Source organism: Pezoporus wallicus, unplaced genomic scaffold (genome assembly GCF_028554395.1).
Source record: "Pezoporus wallicus isolate ANWC-B61680 ecotype Strahan unplaced genomic scaffold, APGP_CSIRO_Pwel_v1 contig_8341, whole genome shotgun sequence".
NCBI lineage: Eukaryota > Metazoa > Chordata > Aves > Psittaciformes > Psittacidae > Pezoporus > Pezoporus wallicus.
Window position 1 is genome coordinate 970,887 of NW_026638083.1, and position 22,742 is coordinate 993,628.

The 22,742-nt window shown below is 40.9% G+C and overlaps 1 protein-coding gene across 3 annotated transcripts in view; it reads right to left on the minus strand.

Moving 5' to 3' along the window:
• Positions 1-22,742, minus strand: part of RABGAP1 (RAB GTPase activating protein 1) — a 68,883-nt gene that overhangs the window by 5,711 nt on the left and 40,430 nt on the right. For 2 of the 3 annotated variants that reach the window (XM_057409019.1, XM_057409020.1), the window contains 8 exons: positions 12,304-12,417; positions 11,490-11,564; positions 9,367-9,492; positions 8,833-8,976; positions 7,406-7,447; positions 6,957-7,085; positions 2,671-2,763; positions 1,780-1,890 (listed from right to left, as the gene is read on the minus strand). In XM_057409019.1, the coding sequence (XP_057265002.1) occupies positions 1,780-1,890; positions 2,671-2,763; positions 6,957-7,085; positions 7,406-7,447; positions 8,833-8,976; positions 9,367-9,492; positions 11,490-11,564; positions 12,304-12,417 (834 nt within the window). Of the gene's footprint in view, positions 1-1,779; positions 1,891-2,670; positions 2,764-6,956; positions 7,086-7,405; positions 7,448-8,832; positions 8,977-9,366; positions 9,493-11,489; positions 11,565-12,303; positions 12,418-15,449; positions 15,591-22,742 lie in introns of those variants that run through there. The other variant, XM_057409022.1, reaches the window with a different exon arrangement.

A 22,742-nucleotide genomic window follows, 5' to 3' on the forward strand; every position in this document is an offset into this window, starting at 1 on the left:
AGAGAACATCTTTTCATTATACACTGGTTTTAAGCTGTTTTAAAGAAAACTGGGATGTGGGAGTCCAACAACAGGAGGAAAATGAAGCCTATTTTCTGGTCTAGTGCAAAGGATATTAAGGAAATTATTTTATTTCAAAATGCTTTGCTTTGATCTGTTAGGTTGCAAGATTTCAGACACGCCATGCAGGTATTAGAAAAGGTGAATTAAACAATGAATGCCCTTTGGTACTTTTCTTTCAGGACATCTGGCTTGCAGAACGAAACTTATCAGTTCACGATCCAATTAGACGAATGAATCAGAGTCCTAAAGTAGATCAAACCTACCTATGTACTCCTGGGGGATAACCCAAATGCTGCCCGCATCATTGACCATCTTTGAAGGCATGACTATTATACATCCAATGAAGCATCTCAAAGATTTGGCTTAATTTCGTTCCTCTCCCACCTCTCCATTTAAACAAATGGATGTAAAAGCATAACTGTGTCTCATACAGGCTCAAGCAGCCACAAACAACAGTTAACAGCTGATACTAAAAGCTGCTTTGGTACATGTTTTTGCAGGAGTTCACCCCATGAGTGCAACTGCTGGGCAGCTGCATACCCTTCTACATATATCTTCAATGAAGTGAGCAAGCATAGGTAACAGGATATGAACATAGCCAATGCACTGTGAAACACTGCTTCTAGAGCATACTTCTGTGATTCACAGATTTGAACACTAAAGAGCAGTAGATGTAATAAACTTGAAAGTCATAAACCAAATCTCATTAAGAACAACATTCACCCACTGGCGTCAACATGTACTATGAGTATTTTTCCAACAGCAAGGTTCCAGGAGGCCATGGGAAACCTGAAATCCTCTGAAGCAGATAAGCTGAAACATTTTAAAGCCTGTCAACTCCTGCACTGTATGATTTCCAAAAGTCATTTTCCTTTGAGATTTCAGAAATGCACTTATCTTGGTACAGAACAAGAACGGCAAAACATGAGCACTTGAACTCTTCCTCTCCCCAAGCAGACAGACTAAATGGGTTCTACCCTACCACGGGCACTGAAAATGCCAGATATGTCTGTCTCTGCACGTCCTGTTAAAAAAAAGCATATCATAATACAATCTCCCAAACATAAGTATGCAAAGAAGGGAATGGGACAGCAAGCTTAGTAATAAAAAATCCTATAACACAAAGCAAACCCAAAGTTTCCTCCTGAGAGCTCTACTGATCTGGGAAACAACCCAGGATGATGAGTTCACATGGGCAGATTTCAACAAGCCAAATGGAAACCACAACAACATTTTCAGAGTTGCCTAAGGTTATCTGAGAACCTGATTCCACTGAGAGCCACACAGACTCAGGCTTTCAAGTTTATGAGGCACTTTGCAAAAGCCTGTCTGCTGTGAAATCTTATTCCTAAGAATACCAGTGGAAGGAAAACAGAAAACAGCATCCATGTTATTAACTCTGCGACGATTCAAAGATTTGACTTGGCTCCTGCTAGACCTCCTTTTAATGTACACAGAGAAGGAAGCAACTACTCAAGGAGAGGCTCAGAACCACTCCTCTGCCTCAAATTAATTCGAATGCTTTTCAGAGTAACTAGTATTTCAGTCACCAGTCCTGTTTGCCATGGACATCAGTCTGCAATGAGGACATGGAGGAAAGAATCCTATCCCACCCAAACAAAAAATACTCTATGTATCTCCTGTCCAATGAAGCCTCCAATGAGGAATCAGCCATAGTACTTTGTCTCCACTAGGCAGAGTAAAGATGTGTCTTACATTGTCTAAATCTTTTCGCAGAGCAATCTTGCTGGTCACCAGCTCATGTGCAAGATCATCATTTTCTTGCTCAAGCCTCATGTTTGCTTCTTGTAGGCGCCGGTTCTCACGCTGTGGGAAACAAACAAACAATTATCAGGAACAAGATCTTCCCAGGTCTTTGTCTTCAAACACGATTCTTCCTGTGCCGAAGCACAAACACCTACCTTGCATCTTAAGTATGCAAGGACAAAACTAGCCAGCTATATTGGAAACATAAAATTAAAGAACATAAAGTAGTAATCCTGAGAAGAACCCATGTATAAATAACCCTGCTCAGCTACCTCCTGTTGAGCTCCAGAAAGGCTTTTGAAGGCTGCAATAGCAGAGGTATCATTCTGCCATAAATACCTTGCCAGAAGGTTCCTACAAATACTGACTTTTCTTGGCTCAAAATAGAATTTGCATGCTGGAAACAGGTGAGAGAGGAGGATCCAGGCAAATCCCCTCTATTTTCTGCCTCCTGTTAGAACTACCAGCACACTGCCAGGTAGTAAAGAAAGTTTACATAAAAGTTTTCAGCTTAAAAGATATAAATGTATGTATGTGTGTGTTACTTTGTTCCATATAGGCATAATTTTACTTATAGAACTTATTCCTGTGTTTATTTTATAAATAAAATATTTATTAATTTATATACTTACTGTAACATCATTTGAAATAAGGGGAGGAGTGAAGGCAGCATTATCATCAGCAGAAGGCAGAGTTATAATCACTTAGGCATTTTCTTTCTGTTCATGGCTTTTGCTGCAATCAGCATGGTACCCAAGTGCTAGAAATGGGCTCAAAGGAGTTCAAGTAGGAAACTTCCTGCAGGCACTGTGTGTTAAATCAGACTGCAGTAAGCCTTACCTCAAATCTTTCTATAGGATCCTCCTGTTGAGCTTGCTGCTCTCTCATGGTATGATATTCTTTCTCATATTTCTTCAGTTTCTTCTGGCTAATCTAAATTAAAGCAGCCCATTAGTTCCTGCCCAGAACATCAATAAAAGAACACAATTCACAAAGGGTTATGGGACAAGCTTTAGGCAACTCTTGCCTTCTACAAAACACAGCCAATATCCTCACTCAGTTTTCAGTATCTGACCCTTGAGAAGCTAAAAAATTCTATTGCACTCAATATCATGCCAGAAGCATTCCTTCCTCTGATCCGTTTGTGGAACACAGACAAGGTTTTGAAGGGCACCCACAGGAGCATCCTACTTGAGTTTTCCTTAGTGCTGCACAGGTATGTTTGATGCTCCAAATACCACAGTGGCTTCACAGGACAGATCACCCTGAAACCCACAAGATGTGTTTGAATTCTGAACTAGCACGATGCTGAGGTTACCTCAGCTGCTTTCTCAGCTGTAACATTTATCATCATGCAGAAGTCTTTGGTTTACTTTACATGAGTCTGCAAACGCTGAAAGGGCAAATGCAGGCTCAGCTGACATTTCTGCTAGTGTCACTCAAGCTCAGCAGAGCACAGTCCAGTCCCAGAGCTGCCAAGGTGTCTCAGCAAGCAGCAGCAACTCAGAGGCACGTATGCTCTGTCCCCTGCTGCTCCAGGAAGTCAGAGGCTGGAGTTCAGTCCTCAGCTCTGACAGACAACACTGGGAAAGTGCCTCCCTCAGGGTCCCAGTTTCCCCTTCTGTGAGAAGGGAGAGAATGGTGGTGTTGAATTTGGCATTTTGTACACACTGTTCAAGTCCTACAGGGACAGAGAACCTGTATGAGATCCCAGCCAGCACCTTTCCTGATGTCACCTGCCAACTGTGCCATATGCTACAATGGTTTGGCAGCACAGACCATGCCAACACCACTGTCGGCATTTCGCGTGCAAGCTAGTATGCATCTAAATTAAATCTCTAGTATTAAAAACTGCTCCTCGACCTTTATTATTATTTCAGTAAACCAAACCAATTACAAAGCTATGGCTATGGTCTCCTCTTTAAAAAGGCTCCAAGAAACACGTTAAACAAATTCTGCATCCATAAATGACAGGCAGAATGGAAAGCATGTTTAGTTTCTCTTATCTTTGGTTTTATCATTAACTACCTTACTTGAAAGGAACGGCACAAAACTGGTGGCCAGGCTCCCTCTAGTGAGGGCTGCACAGAAATATTCCACTCTCCTTCAGCTGACATTTACCTGGAGTCAGTCCAGCCACATCACAACTGCAGAAGTTACTCTTACTCAGCACTCCAGTATTATTTACTTACAATGAAGCCAGTAACTTGAGTAGGTTGTTTCACTGCTCTGCCCCTGCTCAAACACTGCCCAAATTACTGTACAATACACCAAATCTCAAGCTGTGTAAAGGTTAGATCTTGAGAAGGGAGGCATCCAGCCACCCAAGAGGAAAGAAAGGCAGGCACAGTACTGCATTTTCATCTTATACCTTCCCAAGTGCATGAAACCAGTTTTGCCTTTGGATACCAATAATGAGGTGATCCTGAGAAGATTTGCTACTGTCACTCATTCTGGCCACTGGAGCCCTAGAGGGAACCATGTCCTGGGGAATTCATCAAGGCCCTTGGGTTTGCGTGGTGTCAGAAAGCACAAATGAACACTCAAGTCCCACCACAGTTTTTCATGGCACGGGAAGCAGCAGCAACTCTGTTAACATTGACAGCAATGTTCAGGAGTGACTTTAAGAAGCCGGTGTTGTCTCAAGCTGATCATTTCCTGACCTCCTTTCCAGCAGAATGCTGTTGTAATCACAATGCCTTAGCCAGGCTAGTTCTCCCTTCCTATAAATGATTTATTTTGACATCAGGCCCTTTTCTGCTCGAAAACACTTCCAGATACAGAGCAGGAGATTTCTACTGACAGCAAAAGACTTGTATTTTAGGTCAAAGAAAGCAATTATATGCAGCACTCACATCAGGGCAACACGAATGGAGGTGATACAGAGAAGTCCAGTAGTGCAGTCTGGACTTTTTCCCCACTTAATCTCCCCAAAGCCACACAGCACCCAAGGAAGCAGTGGACAACCCTGCTGTGGACTGCTCAGAGGAGACTGTTTGCTTTAACTGCTTCACACAGCACTGGCAATGCGGGGAATCTGGGCAGAGTGGGAAGAGGAACACGGTGCTGTTTGGAAATGTGAAAGGCAAATGCACCCATTACACGTAACCCTAACCAGATCCATGTGAAACATCTGATCTGTGGCTAATGGTAAATGACTGGAGAGCTACAATAGCTTTTTTCTTGATTATTCCATCATTTCTACACTACTTTCACATAAGATATACTTGAACTCTAGGACCAGAACACTGTTACGTGTACTGGTACTACACCAGGAGCACCAGATGCTTTGAAGCATACTAGGGAAGTTGTGTACTTATGTACTGATGCTACAAAGAATCCCTCTAAGTGAATCTTAAGGAAAAAGGATACTTTGAACCATACCAGTGTATTTGTCTAAACATTTGTCTACACAAAACTATAAAGAAAGATCACAGCTTCCTTAAAATACACTAAATAAATTATCAGTGTTCCATTTTAGAACACAAATAATTACATCCATAAAGAGGAATCAATAACCTCCTCACTGTAACTTTTCTTGGAAATGTCACCTTAAAGGTTTATTCCCAAGTGCCCACATAAAGCTTTAGTTACTATATCTACTAATTAGAAAAGCAACTGACTTGCAGTCATGAGGTAATGCAGTATTTGCTATATATAACTGGAGTCTTAATGGCAGAGGATAAAAATTTTATTACATAGATATATATTTAAGAAATAGGGCTTACTGGGCAAGTGAAACCTACAATAACCACGATCAAGCAAAAACCCCTGCACAGTTTACCTCAGTAGTTCAAACATACAGGAGAGCTCAAAAGAATTTATTCAAAGAGCTCTGTAAGAAAACAGGAATTACTGAGATTAATTCATTTATGAGTCAGCATCTCTCCAGTGCACAGCAAACTCTAGTTTCTATGATTCCACTTTGTTCAAAAGAAGGCTTCTATAAGAATCAGAGAGCACATTTTACTGTGATGCATGGTTTCTGTTATAGAAATCATGTCTTAATTATCATCAGGATTTCCTAAACATTGACTGTATGAACAAATCAGTGGTTTGTGGGAGAAGTCACAGAGCTGTGACAACCCCACTATAAGACAGTCTAGATGAGCTTGTGAGCCTCAGTGCTCCCTCAGAGAGAGCAGAAAGTACTTACAAAGGTTAATGTTCACAACTACCTGCACATCAACCACTGTACAGTACCTCAGAGCTCTGCTTCCAACCAGAATTTAACACTTATTCCCAGTACCCAAATGAAAAGGCAAGAAGGAAGCAAATACTGCATGGGCTGCTCATGGAAAACAATGCTTTTTTGCATTACTAAAGGCTTCAGCTAACTGTGGCAGCCCTAGACAACATACAACTTAGCCAGCACTTCGTTTAATTTCAGATAAAGTAGACCCTCTTTGGACTAGAAAGATCATAACAGATTAACCCGTTGTTTTCAGCTACTTAGAGTACAAGTGAAGTAGTCTTAAACAGGGAATTAACTTAAAATGCTGTTTAAAAAAGCAGCATCCATCCCCCAACATAAATCAGTGACAACTCAAAACTCACATAGGGAATACAGAAACCTCAAGGTCATTTCCCTTGCTTGACTTGTAAGAAATTTTACATGCCATATCCTATTCCTTCATGTCCCTGGAAGATCTGAACATCCATCAGTGCATTTTTAAAGAGCTCCCTATTGCAGTACCTAAACATCACATGCACCCACAATTAAAAACAGCCTGAAAGATCACTTTCTGTTTCTCTGTTGACTCTGTTTTAAATGAAACCTCCCCACTACCTCCTGATGAAAGATACTACCCTGTTTACAGCTACTATTGGAGAAAGATTTCATTAGAGGTCTGCAGAGTCGTCTGCAATTGTTTTATATTAGTACCATTAGTCATTTAAGGTTGTTTTTTTTCAGTAGCCTGATTTTAGTAGCACTGACTATTGCTTTCCGATAGCCACTCTGGTTTCGAGTTCTCTAGGTGGACCCTATGCTGAGACTCTTGGGGCTTTACTGTGTTTCACTAAAGCACCTGCAATGTATTTGCATCCGGACAAGCAAGTTGCATATGGAAACAGACCATGGTGCCCATTAAACATGTTTGCAGTTGCCATCACCACATCTTTACCTTCATATTACATGCTAACTCCATCAGCTTTTTTGCATTCTCTTCTGAACGGTATCTCTTGGGCAGCTGCACACGGAAGAATTTTAAAGCCCCTTCAAAGTCAGTCAGTAACAAATCATCCTTGGTAGTCTGGGGACAAGGAGAGAAGAAACAGTCACTGCCAAGCAGGTTTTGTACAGGTACTGAATTCCCAGAGACAACGATGCAACAACAGCTTTGTAAAGCTCCAGGAACGTAACTGCTTTTTAACCTTCTGCAAACAGGCTGCTTCTGTTTCTGCAACCCCAGCCCCAAAGCACTGTGCTGTACAGGCCATGCCAGGCACCAGCACGTGGCATACAGGAAGTTGTCAGCTTTAAAAATAAACCCACAGTATTTCTGTAACAGGCATCTTAATTTTTTATATGGTGCATGACAATGCACAACACAATATAACATCGTATACTCACTTTTAATAATCCCAGTGCAACGTTAAAGATAACACTTATTCCCTGGAGAGAAAAATAATGACAAAACAAATTAATTTCTCAGTATTTGTGAGCCTGGATATTAATTTATTTGGTGGGGTTTGTTGTTTGTCTAGTTTCTGCGATAAGGAGAACCAGGGTACAAGTGAAACTAGGTGCTATATTAAATCAAAGGCCCAGAGAATGACTTTGCAAACAATGAGGATAGTATCTTTACTGAAATATGAGTGGAAAAACAATGTTTCATCATAGGTTTTACAACCTCCTCAGTAGTCTGAAACTCTGAAATGCTGAAGGCACTATTGTGTATTTTGTCACTACTTATTAGCAGTGGTTTATTTGTAAAGTCCAATTGAATACACAGTTTGTATAGTCAGCAGCACACACCTTCTTAAGGGGTACCTTTGATAAGCAAGGCACGTTGCCCATCTTATTTCAAGATTCTGTCTTTCTTTTCCCACTATTCTTTCACCATTACTTTACAATGATAAAAAGAAAATCCTTAACACTTCACTATGAACACATTTACTATTTATGAATTGAAAATGTGTTTCTAAACAAACAGAACTGATTTTCTTGATACCATCTGTTGCTTTCTCGTACATTGGCACATGGACAAAGAAAGCAGCAGACAGACACAGAGAAAGGGTAAGACTATTGACCAGGAGGTTTATGAATGCTGAAACCCTTCAGAACAGGAAACGCAGACAAACTGCACTTCACAGGAACAACTGCAGACCCAGTGAAGAATGGATGCATAATGGTAACCAGCGAGTAAAAAAGCAAATCATTCAGTAACTCAAGGATGCTTCAGTACAAAATGTGACTTGTTCACTTATTTTAATAAGCTCTCACTCAAATCACTTAGCAGCATACTACCAAATACAGTGTTCTAAACATGATTACATACCAAATAGCAGTGTAAAGAATTTTGCTCTCTGAATAGATGCTGTTAAATATAAAGAGACTCCAAGTTTCCAGAGGAAAGAGCTCCAAGGTTGTTAAATTACCAGCATGAGAGTTAGCTGGGCAATTCATACACAAAGGCCTCCATGCAATAATATTGTAAATAAATAAGTCATCATTGTGTATAATACAATTTCACAACAGAGGAATCCATGTATTTGTAAATTAACTCTCATCCCATGAGCACTCTACAAAATCTCACAGAGATTCAACAGTGTTATAAGAAATAGGAGATTATAATCTTTTACACAGACTTTGACGCCTAATTTGTATGTTTAAAATGCCAAGAACTCTTTTTCACTGCAGAAACATAACACTTCTGCATAAAAATAATTATCACATGCCTAGCTCTGAAAGAACAGATAGTAACAAGGACATGAATCAAGACAGTGAGAAACTGTCAGAAGTTGATCACAGTACAAGTCCCCAATTATAACACATACCTCACATAAGAGTAAGTCGATAATATGGAAGACCATGTAGAGAGGGAATTTTGCAGTGAAGAGGGTAAGGAACCACTGGGAAGCATACATGTGTGCTTCAAGGCTAATGTCCAGAAAGTGGTTATACAGATCAGGAATGTATTCCTAATAATAAAAAACACAGCACAGAAATACTGGAAGTTAATTTCTACTATTTTGGACCTGTAGCTTAAATCCCAAAGTAACAGAAGTCAGTTGGGTAGAGTAACAGTGCAACAAGGCAGGTTTATGGATCCACCCATGCCTTTGTAAGGATGGCAAAGGCCTGTCCCAGTGTGGATGCTCAGGAGGACACCAGATTATGCTCACAATGAGTCCAATCACCAGACTGGTCCCAAGCCAACATCCTCTAGTCTTAAAAAAACCTCTGATATGGACAGTCCTCACTCTTCATCCTTACTGAGAGGTCACAAACACTATCCACATGTAAGATAAATAGCTAGTTTTGAATCGCAGTCCCTGATCCATTCACTTGATGCACGTTTGAACACCTACCTGCATGAGGCGCTCCAGCTGATAGAACTTGCAGTGCAAGTCTTCAAAGTTTTGTTTGAAAAGTTCCCTGAGTCCATAATCAAACATGATTTTGACCAGAACACTGAAAGCTTGCTCCTCAGGCATCTGAGAGAGAGGAAAGTGAAGTTACCACAAAGCATTTCAGTCTTTCATATTGGTTCCATTTGCCCTTCACTCCCTTCTCCTCTTACAGAGAGGCTAAATTGTCACTACTCTTTAATGTGGCCCTATCCAGTTTAAAAGTAAACAAGACTATTAACAGACAAAATGAGGCCCAGTGTTGCAAATGGCACTTCATTCTTATTCTGTGGAATAAACCACCTCAATCACTCAACTAAAAAGTCATCTTTCAGAAATCAAGACCAAAGCAGTTTCTTGTGTTCCAAATCACAGCACAATCAGAATCTTACAGATTTTGAACAGCCTAACCCTTTGTCACCCAAGTACCAAAGACAAAAGCAGTATTACTAGAGGATGCTAACAGGATCTTTCTCTTATTCTCACTTCTCATTTGATGTTAATTTATTAAATGGCATGAATAAGAGAGACCAGTAACTGCTAAGAGAAGCTTCACAAATCACAACTCGGCATTGGTTTGGGCAAGTTCAATATCCATGTCCTGGCAAAAACTGCAGAAACACTCATGAAAGCTCAGCAGTGCTTAGACACTTTCGCCTGACATCAAAATTTCAGGTCAATCACTTGTTCCTGTAAGGAACAGAATATCCATCTCAAGTATTCTTTTATTAATCCGCAGATGGAGTCTGTTAAGAGTGAAAACTTTGCTGAGACATTCCCCAAACTGGTAGTGAAGGACCTGCAGAAACTCCATTTCCTTTTCTGCCACGTTTCTTTTTAATATTTATCTTCCCCAGCAGCCACACTCCGAGGGCTAACTTCAAAGAGAATCAAATAAAAAGATCCTTATTTGAAATCTAGCCTTTTAAAATGCATGCATTATTCACAGAAGCAACAGCTATTGTTAAAGAACTCCAGAATAAACCTGGTTTACTCCAGACAGTCTCTTTATGCAAAGGATAATTAAAAAATGGACCTGTGACAATGAAAAAGCTACAAGAAAGCACTTGTGTCAGTAAAAGTGACCAGTCCTCCTGTCAGAAAGCATCACCCTTCCTGATCTGATTCAGTGGAGCAATAAAGAATTAACTGCTCATCAAGTAAATCTTTCAGATTACAGCTACAAGGAACTAAAAGGTTGTCATCATTTATGATTTGGCTTTTGTTTCAAAAGAAGAGAGTTTACAATCTCTTCTATATCCTTCACTGACTTCACAACATGATGGAACATCCTCCACTGAAGACCAGACTTCCTCTGCCACTCAAAGCTACCGAGAAGTCTTCAGACTTAGTTCCCTACAGTAGCAACAATCGCCAAAAAGCAGCTGGGAAAAAGAAACCTCAAAACATTACTGGCCTTGGAAACTCTGCTCGGTTTCAACTCCTCATGTTTGAATGGAAACCCTGACAAACAGCAGATGTTAACTCTGACACAGAACCGTCTATAAACAATTTGTTCAGATTTCTAATCCTCTCCTGTTTCCCAAGGGTGAGCGAATCTAAAAGTTTTACTTCCAATATAGAGTAACCATAAACCTCTCTTGCTTCCAACACACAGCAATCAAAGGATGTTCCTCTGATGAGATCACTGCTACCAACAACAATTAGTTTTTAAAAAGCAGAAGTTGGTATCTTTTTAAAAATTCAACTGTCACTGGATCCTTCCCTAACCCCTCAAGCCAAGAGTCACAAAAGCTCAGACAAGAAGAAAACAGCCCAGATACACAGCACATAGTTCAAAGCTCTAAGACCTGGTAAACTGACCGCAGAGTTTCAGATGGAAGGGGTCCTGAAACAGGAACACAGTGACATGAACGCTGACTGCAGACAGGAGTCACTGCGAATACCGCAGTAAGTTTTAACCAATGGACTCTTCTGCGTCTAAAATCACATTATTATTGACCAATATACAAATGGATACGTGACCCTCGTAGTTCAGGAGTTACCAACATTTGTTGTAGGCAAGTAGAGCAATTTTTATTTTTAAGCTTAAACCAAATATGGGGAAAATCCCCACCACTTACATGTAGAAGCAGCACAGCAGCAAGAAATGACTGGCCTTGACAGTAGCCAATCTCTTCATCATAGACAGAGTAGGCCTAAAGGAAGAATCAAGAATCAGACACACTGTCTGCATGGAGCTACAAGCACAAAGAAAACAAACCACTGCATTGAACATTTTCACAGGGTGCATCATTTGCCATTCCAGTGACAAGAAAACGTGTATGAAAATCAAGCTGTGGTATACCATAGCACCATAGAACATGGTATTTATACCTCCACAATACAGTAGCAGTAGCTGGTTACGGTGATGCACCAAGAAGGCTGTAGTGTATTAAACCATCTGAGTGCTTTTATCTCTGAACAGGTGCTACAGGGACATTAGGAAGAGAGAAACATTTGGGACACAGAAGAAAGAGTGCTGGAAGCTTACAACACATCCCTAACTTCACCAGTATGACTGAGACAATACTGACAACTAGGGAGCATGCTGCAGCCAAAGGTGAGCTGCTCTTATCAGTATGGAATTAGCCCTCATCTCCATCATAGAATATAATTTGCCCTGTGATTCAGGCTTACATGTCTGGAATCTCTTCAAGTACAACACCTTAGTGCTCAGGAATCCAGAAGGGCTTACTACTTCAGGTCTCCTGTCTGAATGGCACTATAACTAACTCAACACCTACAATGAAGAACCAGACTGACTCCAGTGCCAGAGTCTATCCCCATAGTACAGTTAACAGTACTACATACACACTCTTCTCAGGTAACAGTTACATCTGTTACTGATGTTAAATGCAAGTTACCAAAACAAGTCAAGAAGAATTAAATGAATACCTTGCATATTTTGTACAGGGAGTCCTGGCCATCTCCCCCAGTGTCTTTAAAGTAATCATGTGCAGGGAACGTTCGATTGATGTCTCTGGTGATAGCACTGTCTTGTGGAGACTCCTATTAGGAAAAAACCAAAGAAGTAAATGAAAACACATCAAAAGAATATCAATTACAATATGCTGGGCCTGAGAGTTAAGAGACTGGCGCTGTGCTCTGCACACTGTTCTAAATTTAACAAACCCCAGGCTATTCAACCAGATACAGCCTGCCTGCAGGCTGGCAGCTCCAGATCTCAATCTTGATGGATTTGGTTACTGAAGCACATCTGGGAATGGTCAGTGAGTAGCAGAAAAAACACACACACACACAGAGACAAGTGTTCCAGGACATTGCAATGCACATGGCAGCCTTCCCTTGGAGACTCCTGAATGCAAATACTCCCTGGCCAAATTTGTTTTCTCTCACATCTGTGGAGAGGAAGAGTCAGCTGCAAGCAGCTCCATGGTGCTGTCCAAATTCTGTCCCTTAGGTTCAGCTGGAGAAACCACTCTTCATCCCCTCCACAGAATTAGACAATAGAAAAGTAGAAAACTGAGTATATGAGCCCAAGAAAGACAATACTGTACAGTAAAACATGATATAATGCAGGGACAGTCGCCTGTATGAGCTGAGCATTTCAGTATGAGGAAGGTGGAACTTCGTTTCCTACTTTGCTCTGATGCAATCAGTTTCAGATGCCTTTGACATTTGAACAATAACAAGCTGCATACAATTAGGAAAACCAGTAAATGTGAACAATGGACTGAAAAGACCAATTGGAAGAAACACCAAGAAAACGCATCAAGGGCAAGTCCTACACAAAAGGCAGTGAGAACTCCTGGTAGAGATGAAAGGAATTTGACAAAGCAGAACAATTAAATACAGACTTTTAACTGTGTGATTTAAACACCAAGCCATCTCCATGAAATTACTTGCAATACCTCCTCAAACAGCCCACTGAGGATGGTGGCTTAGAAGGAATCCTAGTCCTACCCTGGAGAGGTATCCAGAAAAATGGTTTCCAGAACATAGAAGGAAGAGGTTTGTGTCAAGCACAGAACAAGAAACCGTAAGCATTTGTGAATAACATCCAGCTTAAACCTAATCTGCCCTCTAGAACAGACTCACATTCCTAATGGGATAACCAGCAGATGCCATTCCCACACCAAGGTCTTCTTCGGTCTCTGTCAGTATTGGACAAATGACCGAGTGAGATGTTCTTGATCCATCTCATTCACCTCAGACTGAAACTATTTTGAGCCTAGTCATTGAAGTCAGAGCTCCCAGCACTGCAAGGAAGGATATCCACTGAAAACAGAACACTCTCCCACCCCAGTAGCAAAATGAAAGCAAAACTGCGAAATGAAGCAATTTGCTTATTTCGGAAGCCAAAGGAAACAGCTCATACCCATCACACGGCCTCCTTTAGCACAAAACCCAGTAGTACGTAGTATGTATTTTTAAAGCTCACACCTAACAGTGACACAAGTGAAAAACCCACTAAGTGGGCACACAGAAAATAACTGTCAAAAGAGTTGACGCAGATCCCAAACCCTTCACTTTACAAGGAACATTTATGCAAATAAGAAAATTAAGCAGCTTCTTCCATGTGATGGAAATGGGTTGCTGAAACAGGCTGTAAATCTCCATCATCAGACATGTCCAAGACTCAACTCAAGAGGGCTCTGAGCAACCTAATCTGGTAAAACCTGCTTTGAGCAGGTTGGACTAGATGAGCTCCAGAAGTCCCTTCCAAATCCAAGTTTTTCTGTGACTAGCGTACAACAGAAACCACTCCAAGCTGTCTTTAAAACACTTAATTCACCCAGCATGTGATGGGCAACTTCAGCAGGTCTCTTGAACCTGAAATTGTGCTCACCATGTCAAATGAAAACAACCTCAATTGACCTCTGCCATTTCAGATCTATTCCTACAATTTTATGCCATATTTTGTGCTTCCTGATTAAGCAGATTCCAGATTTTGCATGGATGTTTCACCACGTCTTGTACCTTTTGAGGCGGTCAGGACCCAGCTATTTTCTAGCTGATTACCATAATCATAGCTATTATCCAACTTGCCAAAATCAAACAGAAACTGAAGCCCTCTGTTTGTCTGTAGGTATTTAGATTTGCCTATGATTGGTTCCTCTTCCCACTGTTTCAAAGATGACTTTCCTGAGTAGCTAATGAGAGCAAGAGCTTGGCAGTAGGAATCATCTGAGAAGATGTCATGATAGTTATCAAGCACCATCACTAGTGAAAGGGTCAGAGGTTCCCTTGTGAGGTGGCTCCCCTGGCAGGGACTGAGCACACAAAAAAGCCAGTCTTCTTCACATGTGCAATCACCATGCACCAGTGTCCAGGTTAACGTTGCAAACATGCAAGATGCTCTGTAGAAGCACAACAGAAGAGATTGTTTTTAAGCAAAGGTTCACTATATCCAAATAGCCCAAGTTTCTGTTAGACAAATAGAAAAGAGGTTAGAAGTAAAACAGATAGCACAGAAATACATGATATAATCAGTGCGAGGATAATGAAATGCAGCTTTCAGCTGCTCTTTTTCTTCACAAAATGATATTGCAAACAAAAAGAACAGAATTACCACAGTGTGCTTCATTTTCTCTTCTGAGTTTAATCCAAGGTTAATGCTCCTCTCTGTGGCTTAATACAGACATTTCATTAGGAAAGCATTACACTGTCGCTAGAATCAAGTTACAGGGCTGTTTTGGAAATTACATCAAAAGTACTGTTAGCATTTCAATTTGATAATAATTAACATGCCAAGGAGGTCCATCCCATTATAAGGAAATCAGAAACAAAATCCAACGCTAAACAAATTTCATCTAAATGGGAGCCTTTCAAGTCAGCAAAGACAAGTACAAGAATGTCTGGTTGTTGGCTTCAGCTGGTTTTGCAAGTAGAGAAAGACAACGTTCAGAAACAATTCTGAGAACTTTAAAGCATGTGAATACGGTCTCAGGGACAACTTTTAGTTTCTTTAAGGCTCGCAAAGCTGAATTAAAGCACTCAGCTTTGCAGGAGCAGAGTTACCGTTCACTGCAAATAGCAATTGGTGGTACCAAACAAGTGGGTTTATCTCAGAGTGTTACCTGTGCTCTGCTGCAATGGCAAAACAAGCTTAAATCCACTTGTCTTTTAATCCACTTAGTTAATAGCAGAGACCAAAGCATCTGGCTGGAAACTCTTAGGAGAGGCTTCTCAAACAAATCACTCATTATGACTAAGAGAACTAATTAGTGGCCTCTCTCTGGCTTTGCGTGACTTGTTCAGCACTTGACTCCTGTGTTTCAGTACAATTCCTCAAGTAATCTGTAGCACTGGTTCCTGCAGCTGAAGCACAGCTTGGAGAGAGAAAAATTAACGGAAATGATAAGGTTTAAAATATGTTTTTCAACCCATGGCTTTGAAATCTCCCCATTAGTACAAACTGCTGCAATCCAAGCATTGTGTAACCTTTTCTTTACTCCTATTTTTATACCTTGCTGTGAGAATTGGCTCAATGGGCAATTTCTCATGCTTTCAGGGGACTGGGAAATGAAGGAAACCCTTCTGAACCCACACCCTTCACAAACTGGGATAGAAAAATAGAAAGCTAAGAATGACAGGAAGAAAAAGAAAGTAATAAAGAAAACAGCATGGAAAACAGCCATGAGAACTGAGGCAAGTGCAGCAAAGATTACAATTCTCTCAACAGTTTGCAGCTCTGAAGGAAAGCAGGAAAATGTGGATGCTCAGACTAATAACATACCCTTCCTCCCCCTCTTTTATGTGCTTTAAAATACTAGGGGAGTTATACTGGAAGCCTTCCTTTGCAATTGATTTAGAAAGGAGCTATATGTGTAATTATGGAAACCAGGACGCAGCGCAGCAGAGAAAAGCTCATCTGCTGTACCGGCCTGCATGTAAAAGCATACTGGTTCCCACCTCCTGAACTGGACACAGTTAGAAGACGTTTCCCTTGTGTTTTCATGATTTTCCCAGCATCTGCAAACCACACCATACAGTTAGAAACTCGATCAATGCGATCAGACGGAGAATGTGTAACTCTAGAAGCTTTTTCTGTAGCTTAAGCCACAATTGAAAGACATGGAAGAGCTGAAGCTCCTAGTACCTCTTCATGGGGCTGATCTGCTTGTAGTTATCAGCAGCTCAGGTTTATTCTTCCTAAGCCCCTCCATAAACCCAAGAGGATGAAGAAGCAGCAGCACAGAAGTGCTCAAGGGACAAGATCTGTGATGAAAAAAAAATCACTGGGATAAGAAATCTCCAGAGAAGCAGAGGAAGTTGCCTGCTGGAAACGGTTTGACACCCAAAGTCCAACTCCTGTCGCACCAGGCGGCTGGAGAAATTCAGTGGGGGCACAAAACACGAAAGCCTTTACCTAGAGACAGGTTGACCTCAAAATCAACACAAACATGGGAAAACATTGAGCTCTGAAGCTCAGATTTCCCCCTACCCTAACCCTAGAGTGATTCAAATGATTCAAAATATAGAGGTTTGCTCACAGGGGTGACTTTCCCAACACATCCACCACAGCCTGAACTGCTGGATTCCCACTCTTGACACGATGGGATTGATTTTCACCCTGCAATTATGTTTTAAGAAGGTCAGAGCAGCACGTGGAATGCTGTTGCAAGGTGTAGACAAGCGAGTCAAGAGGGCATCAAGCCAGTTGACGGCTTCACCAATTGCAATCATAGAATCATAGAATAGTTAGGGTTGGAAAGAGAAAAAAGCCCAAACTCTCTAAACCATTCATAGGCAGCACAAAGGGCAACACTGCACAATGGGAATAAGCTATTTTGAGCAGATCTGTACATTATGAGAAGGTCTGAAAATATTATAAAGGTCTTTTGGCAGCTATTTTCAGTGTCAGCAGGATACTGTGTCACCAGGTCTGTTCTGCAGGTTGGTGGCATTCCCAAGATGACTTCATATTTAGACTGACTTTCACACAGGGTGCATTTCCTGCATTTGTCTGCAAGCAAACCACTGTGAGAAGGTGTTGCTAAGAAGAATTACACCTGTTAGTGAGTCCTCCAGGAAATAACACAAAGCCTGCTTTCAAAGCAAGGCAGTTGTAAACTCCTCACAAGAAATGCTGCCCACAGAACGTGTTTCCCGGGGTTAGCACTTCCCATGCACAAATGGGTAGGATTTGTGGGAAAAAAAAGGGAATAATTTAGACCAATTTGGAACGGTGAGCTGCAATTTGATACAATAGTGCATTGATACAGCATACTTTCAGTCCAAATATGGCAATATAGTGCAATTCTAAAAATAAAAGTGAATCCCTTGTGATACCCAGCCCTTTTGCTGTGTTCATTTCCTTTTAGGGCTCAAGTTTCCCACAGGAAAATTATAGAGAGGAGTTTGCCCACAGTGCCATGCATCATGTATGGATAAAGCATAAACACGGAACGCACGCTGGAAGGTTTTCCTCCTCTGGGCAATTACGCACAAGCCAGACTATTTAGAGCAATCAAGATAAGAGGAGAAAACCCCACCCACTCCCATAGGAACCCACCTTTACTGAAGCTACACAGAAGTCATGCGAGACAAGACGTGAAAACATGTGACGTATCATTTATTTCTTAAATGTATTCATGATCCATTCAGACCGTTCAAATAAAGTGTACAAGTGCATTTCAGAATAAAAAACTACACTCTTCACACAGCTCTGGAGAACACTACATCTCATCAAGAAACGTGAAGCAAAAAACTTCCTATTAAACCACCCATGCATCCTTTGGCTACAATAATATCACTGATCAACAAGTACTGCTATTCAAAGTCTGAGTTTCCCTTTAAAGAGAAGGAGCATCCCAAAATATGCTACCCCTTTCCAGAGACCTCTCTTTAAAGAGAGAATAGTAAATAAATTAGCTAGGCTTTTAGGCAAAACAGTAAGGCTACTTAGTACTGTTGATGCATGATCCATACATTTGGAGAACAGGCAATCCTAGGCTATGTGAAATGGGTCAACAGCCCTTGAAAGTTTAGTAGTAACAAGATTACATCAATCCAGAACAAATGGCAGACAAAAAAAAATGGAACCAGTGGAACAATCACTGAAGAATGTGCAGTTTCTCTGAGGATGGGAAGTGCTGATGACAGGGTCAGAAAAGTGTTTATAAAATCCGCTAAGAACCACATTGACACCCTTAAAATTACATATTGTACAAAGCCCTAAATTATGTGACTGTACCACTACTGCCACGGTGAACTGCCTGGGCTAAAATACATATATATGTGTACTTTACATATATATGTGGGTATATGTATTTTAAATACATATATGTATTTTACATATATAGGTGTGTGTATGTATTTTAAATACCTATACGTATTTTACATATATATGCATATGTATTTTAAAGCAAGCAATTTAACATGGCAGTAATGGTACAGCCACCGAGTACACATATATATAAGTATATACATCTACAGCAATAAGGAAACAAGCCAAGAGACGCATGACACAGCCGGGGTACAGATCATCTCAAAGGGAATAATACATTTCTTTGAGTTTTAACAGCTCATAGCAAAATTACCTCTTGGAAATAATTACGCAAAGATTGAGAATCAGATATTTACATGCTTCCGATTTATCTCGTTCCATTTAATATTGAAAAATATGCAAGTATTATTTTAAATCAGTAACATTTGTCATTTTTGGCTCAACTGTAGTTTTGCTTATTATTAGTCTGAGTCAAAAAAATCAGCTACAGAAATGTCTATTAAAACGATGGGGGAGAAGAACCCCTCTCCCCTGTCTTTCAACAGCAATTCTGAGTTGGCACAAAATACATCATATTCTGGAGCCACCATAACTCTTCCTCAGCTGCCCTGCACCCCAACACACCCCCCCTCCCCTTCTCCTGCAGAGTTCAGAACAGGGCAAACCCCAGCAGACATGAGGAACATCGAGGAACACAGCCCGAGCCGCTGATACTCCCCACTGTGTCCGAATTAAACACAGCATTAGAAAGTCTTAAGGGTGGGATTGGCTCTAATTCACCTGTTTGCTTTTCTAATCTGCTTTGGTGGATTTTTTCCCTAGTTCTTTATAGCAGGGGTTTCACACTCACACCTCTTCCTCATCTTTTAATACGAAACGATTTCCAGCATTAAAAGGTGCACAAAGTTCTGGCAAACACACACGTACACATCCTTACCTGTGATTTTGTCTGGTTTTTGCCTTCTCGCTAACGCTCAGGAATAAACTACCAGTTGTAACGCTACTCGTGTAAGGAGCTGGACTCAAAACTCCTTGTAACAACCCTCTGACAAATGTGAAATTGCCACCGAACACACTGAACTAATCTCACCAGTGGCTTCTGCTGTACCAGTTACCATGAGGGTGTAAGGAGACGGGTGGCACACAAGGAAAAGCGAGCATCCTTTAAAGTAAGATTGCTCCACTGTGTTTCATTCAGCACAGCAACCTAAAAGCACATGCACACACAGCCTCCCATGCTTGCAGTTTCATTGTAAACAGCATGTGGAAAGAACAAAACAATTAAAAAAGGTACTAAGACAATTCTGAAATCCCTGAAGAAAAGACATACCCACGAGTATTAAGAACAGTAAAAAAGCTCATCATTAGCAATTGCAAACTCGTTTCCATCCTGTTGCATTCATTAGAGGAATACAAAATTGAATCTAGTGTTTACATGCTAGAATTACAATAGAAAGTAGCTTCAAAGGTTACATATGGAGAGAAATTTATCAGCATAGGACCTTGCAAAACACTGTGCTGTACAGCATTTCTGAAGACAGAAGTCTGTGAAGACAACGTATGCGATTGCAAATCCTTTCAGACAGTTCAAAAGCGTGGCTGGAGGTAATGCTGCTTCCTGTTACCTGAAAGGATTAACTGCACCATTATTTTTAGTAGGTTTTAATGACAATTTCACCTCAAGAAATCCCTAACGCCTCCAAACCCGAGGTGATCAGAAACACGCAGGTACCTTACAGCCCTCCGGGGTTTTATTTCTTTGTACACTGAACAGCAATTCATTGGACAGCATCTACAGAAAATGTCTTTAAAAAATGTCTTTATGAAATACTTTCAATACTCAGTAATGCTAATATTTAAAAATACTTCACAGTGTGGTACTAATGGAACTTCATCAAACGAGCAACTCGAGTTAGCTAAACCTCAAAGCCTTACATCATATTAAAATAGTCCAAAGATTCCACACACACGCACACACACAAAATCACTAGCACTATAAATATACCTAAGCCACTTTAGTGCAAAGTCTGGGTTTGCTTCCCCTGACAAATCCCTCTATATTCCTGCCAGCATATTAAAATGTCATCCTTTACTAATCTAATTATTGATTTTCAAGGATTCATTTACAGCTGAAATCCCAGAAGAACTTTTTTCAATTTACCATAAAAGCAATGACTTGGTTTATTAAGCATCTGATTGCTCGTATCACGTGACTGGTGTTAACATGTAAGAATGACTCACGTATGCACAGCAAGATTCGAGTTCATCTTTACAAGGAGTTACTTCAATTTGTTTAGCTTCTTAATGAAACGACTCCGGCAGTGACCACCAGAGAGAAGCCAAAGCTTTGAGTCACAAAACTGCTATCCTCATCTCACAAATCCATAAAAGAAAGGAGTCAGAGCAAGAAGTTTGGACTCCTTTTTGCCTTCCTGACAGCCCAGGGGTACCCTCGTGCTGTACCGCAAGAGCTGGCCAAAATTCCAACTACATCCTAATGCAATGTGCATCCAACTCAGCACTTCTAAAAACTTCTTCAGCAAATAAAGCTGCTGCTTCTCAACAGTCCCACAGTGACCTGGCCTCCTGTCTCCCCCCAGAGCAGTGCCTGCACCTCCTTCAATCAGCTCCCCCTCAACCTCTTCAGCACAAACCAAAGATTGTTGTTTCTCTGTTGAAGTATCCACAAATTCACTGGCTAGAGATTCAGTTTTGACAGGACAGGTTGCTGAAGCACATCAAAGGCTGCAAATAAACAGCCTGGATCAGGATACAGGAACATTAACTTAGGTTAACATTTTCATTAACTGCTAAAGCTCAAGAGATGCAAAGAAGATGGGGGTGAAATCCACAAACACTTGCATTTGCAACCACCACTAAATGTATGTGGCTTGTTTTAAACTCTGCAATGGCAATAAAAACTGAAAGGTGACATAAGCCAATATTGAGTGAAGAACCATCAGAAAGCTGCCTGCAGAGACAGAGCACCTCACCTGTCATAGAACAAAACCAGGTGAGAAGCTGGCTGAACAAACTGCATCACATCAGATCATGTCCCCATTGCTTCAACACTTTAGATGGCCAACCATGACACAGGCTGGTATTATCCCATTTTATCTGTACAGAAATGGAGGAGCTGGCTCACCACACCACATCCAAAGGGAATCCAAAGGGAACCTCCACCAAATGCATTTCAAGCCCACACTATTATGAAGTCTTATGGGTCCCAAAGTAACAGATCTAATACACTGACTTGAGACTACAGCCACGTACAAACGACAGTATTCACAGCATAAATAATACGAAAGATGAAAAAAGCCCTATGTTACCATGCTCTAGAGCTCTAGATTTCAACAAAAGGCAGGGACAGAGAAGAGCAGAAAACAGACTGAACTAAAGATGCCAACTGGACAGGAGGGAGGAAGCGCAGCTTCACCAGAACAAATGGACTCAGCTCAGGTGTTTCTCCACCGTCATGGCCCAGCCTCTCCCCTCCTGGAAGCCTGAAAGCATTTGCAGTGTCCATTCTTTAATTTGCAGAAGGGAAGATAGCGACTCTTCCTGCATTTGAGTATAAAAACCACAGAGACCTCTTGGATCTCAGCAGAACATCACTTACAAACATGTGCTTTGCCAACTTCAGATGGTGTTGTAGTGAGGTAAAATCCAAGTCTATCCTGAATGACACCACAGAAAGGACATGTCTTTGTATTCTGCAAAGTCATAAAAGGGAAGAACTTTAGGAAGAACCTAAACTAAACAACAAAATAAGAGCCAGGTCAGGCAAATGGTTCAGCAGGTGCTTCAAGTACACAGAACCAAAAATGTGTTGAAACAACAACAAAAGCCCTCCAAGACCTCTACCTCCTCTTATTAAAATTAACTATACTAGATGAATCAAGTAATGGAAGAATTTTAAATGCACCTTCTGTTTGTTATGTATGAAGGTAGACTCCTCTGCTCAGATATTAGTCCCTAAGAAATACGTTTTATAAAGCACCAACCTGAATTAGAAGTTCTGCCAACTTCAAACCCTGATGTAGAGCAAGATCAGACTGAAATGTTTCAGACTACCTGACTCATGAAGGTTCAGTACACGTTATCATCACAGCACTTGGTAACACCACAAGGAAAACTCTGC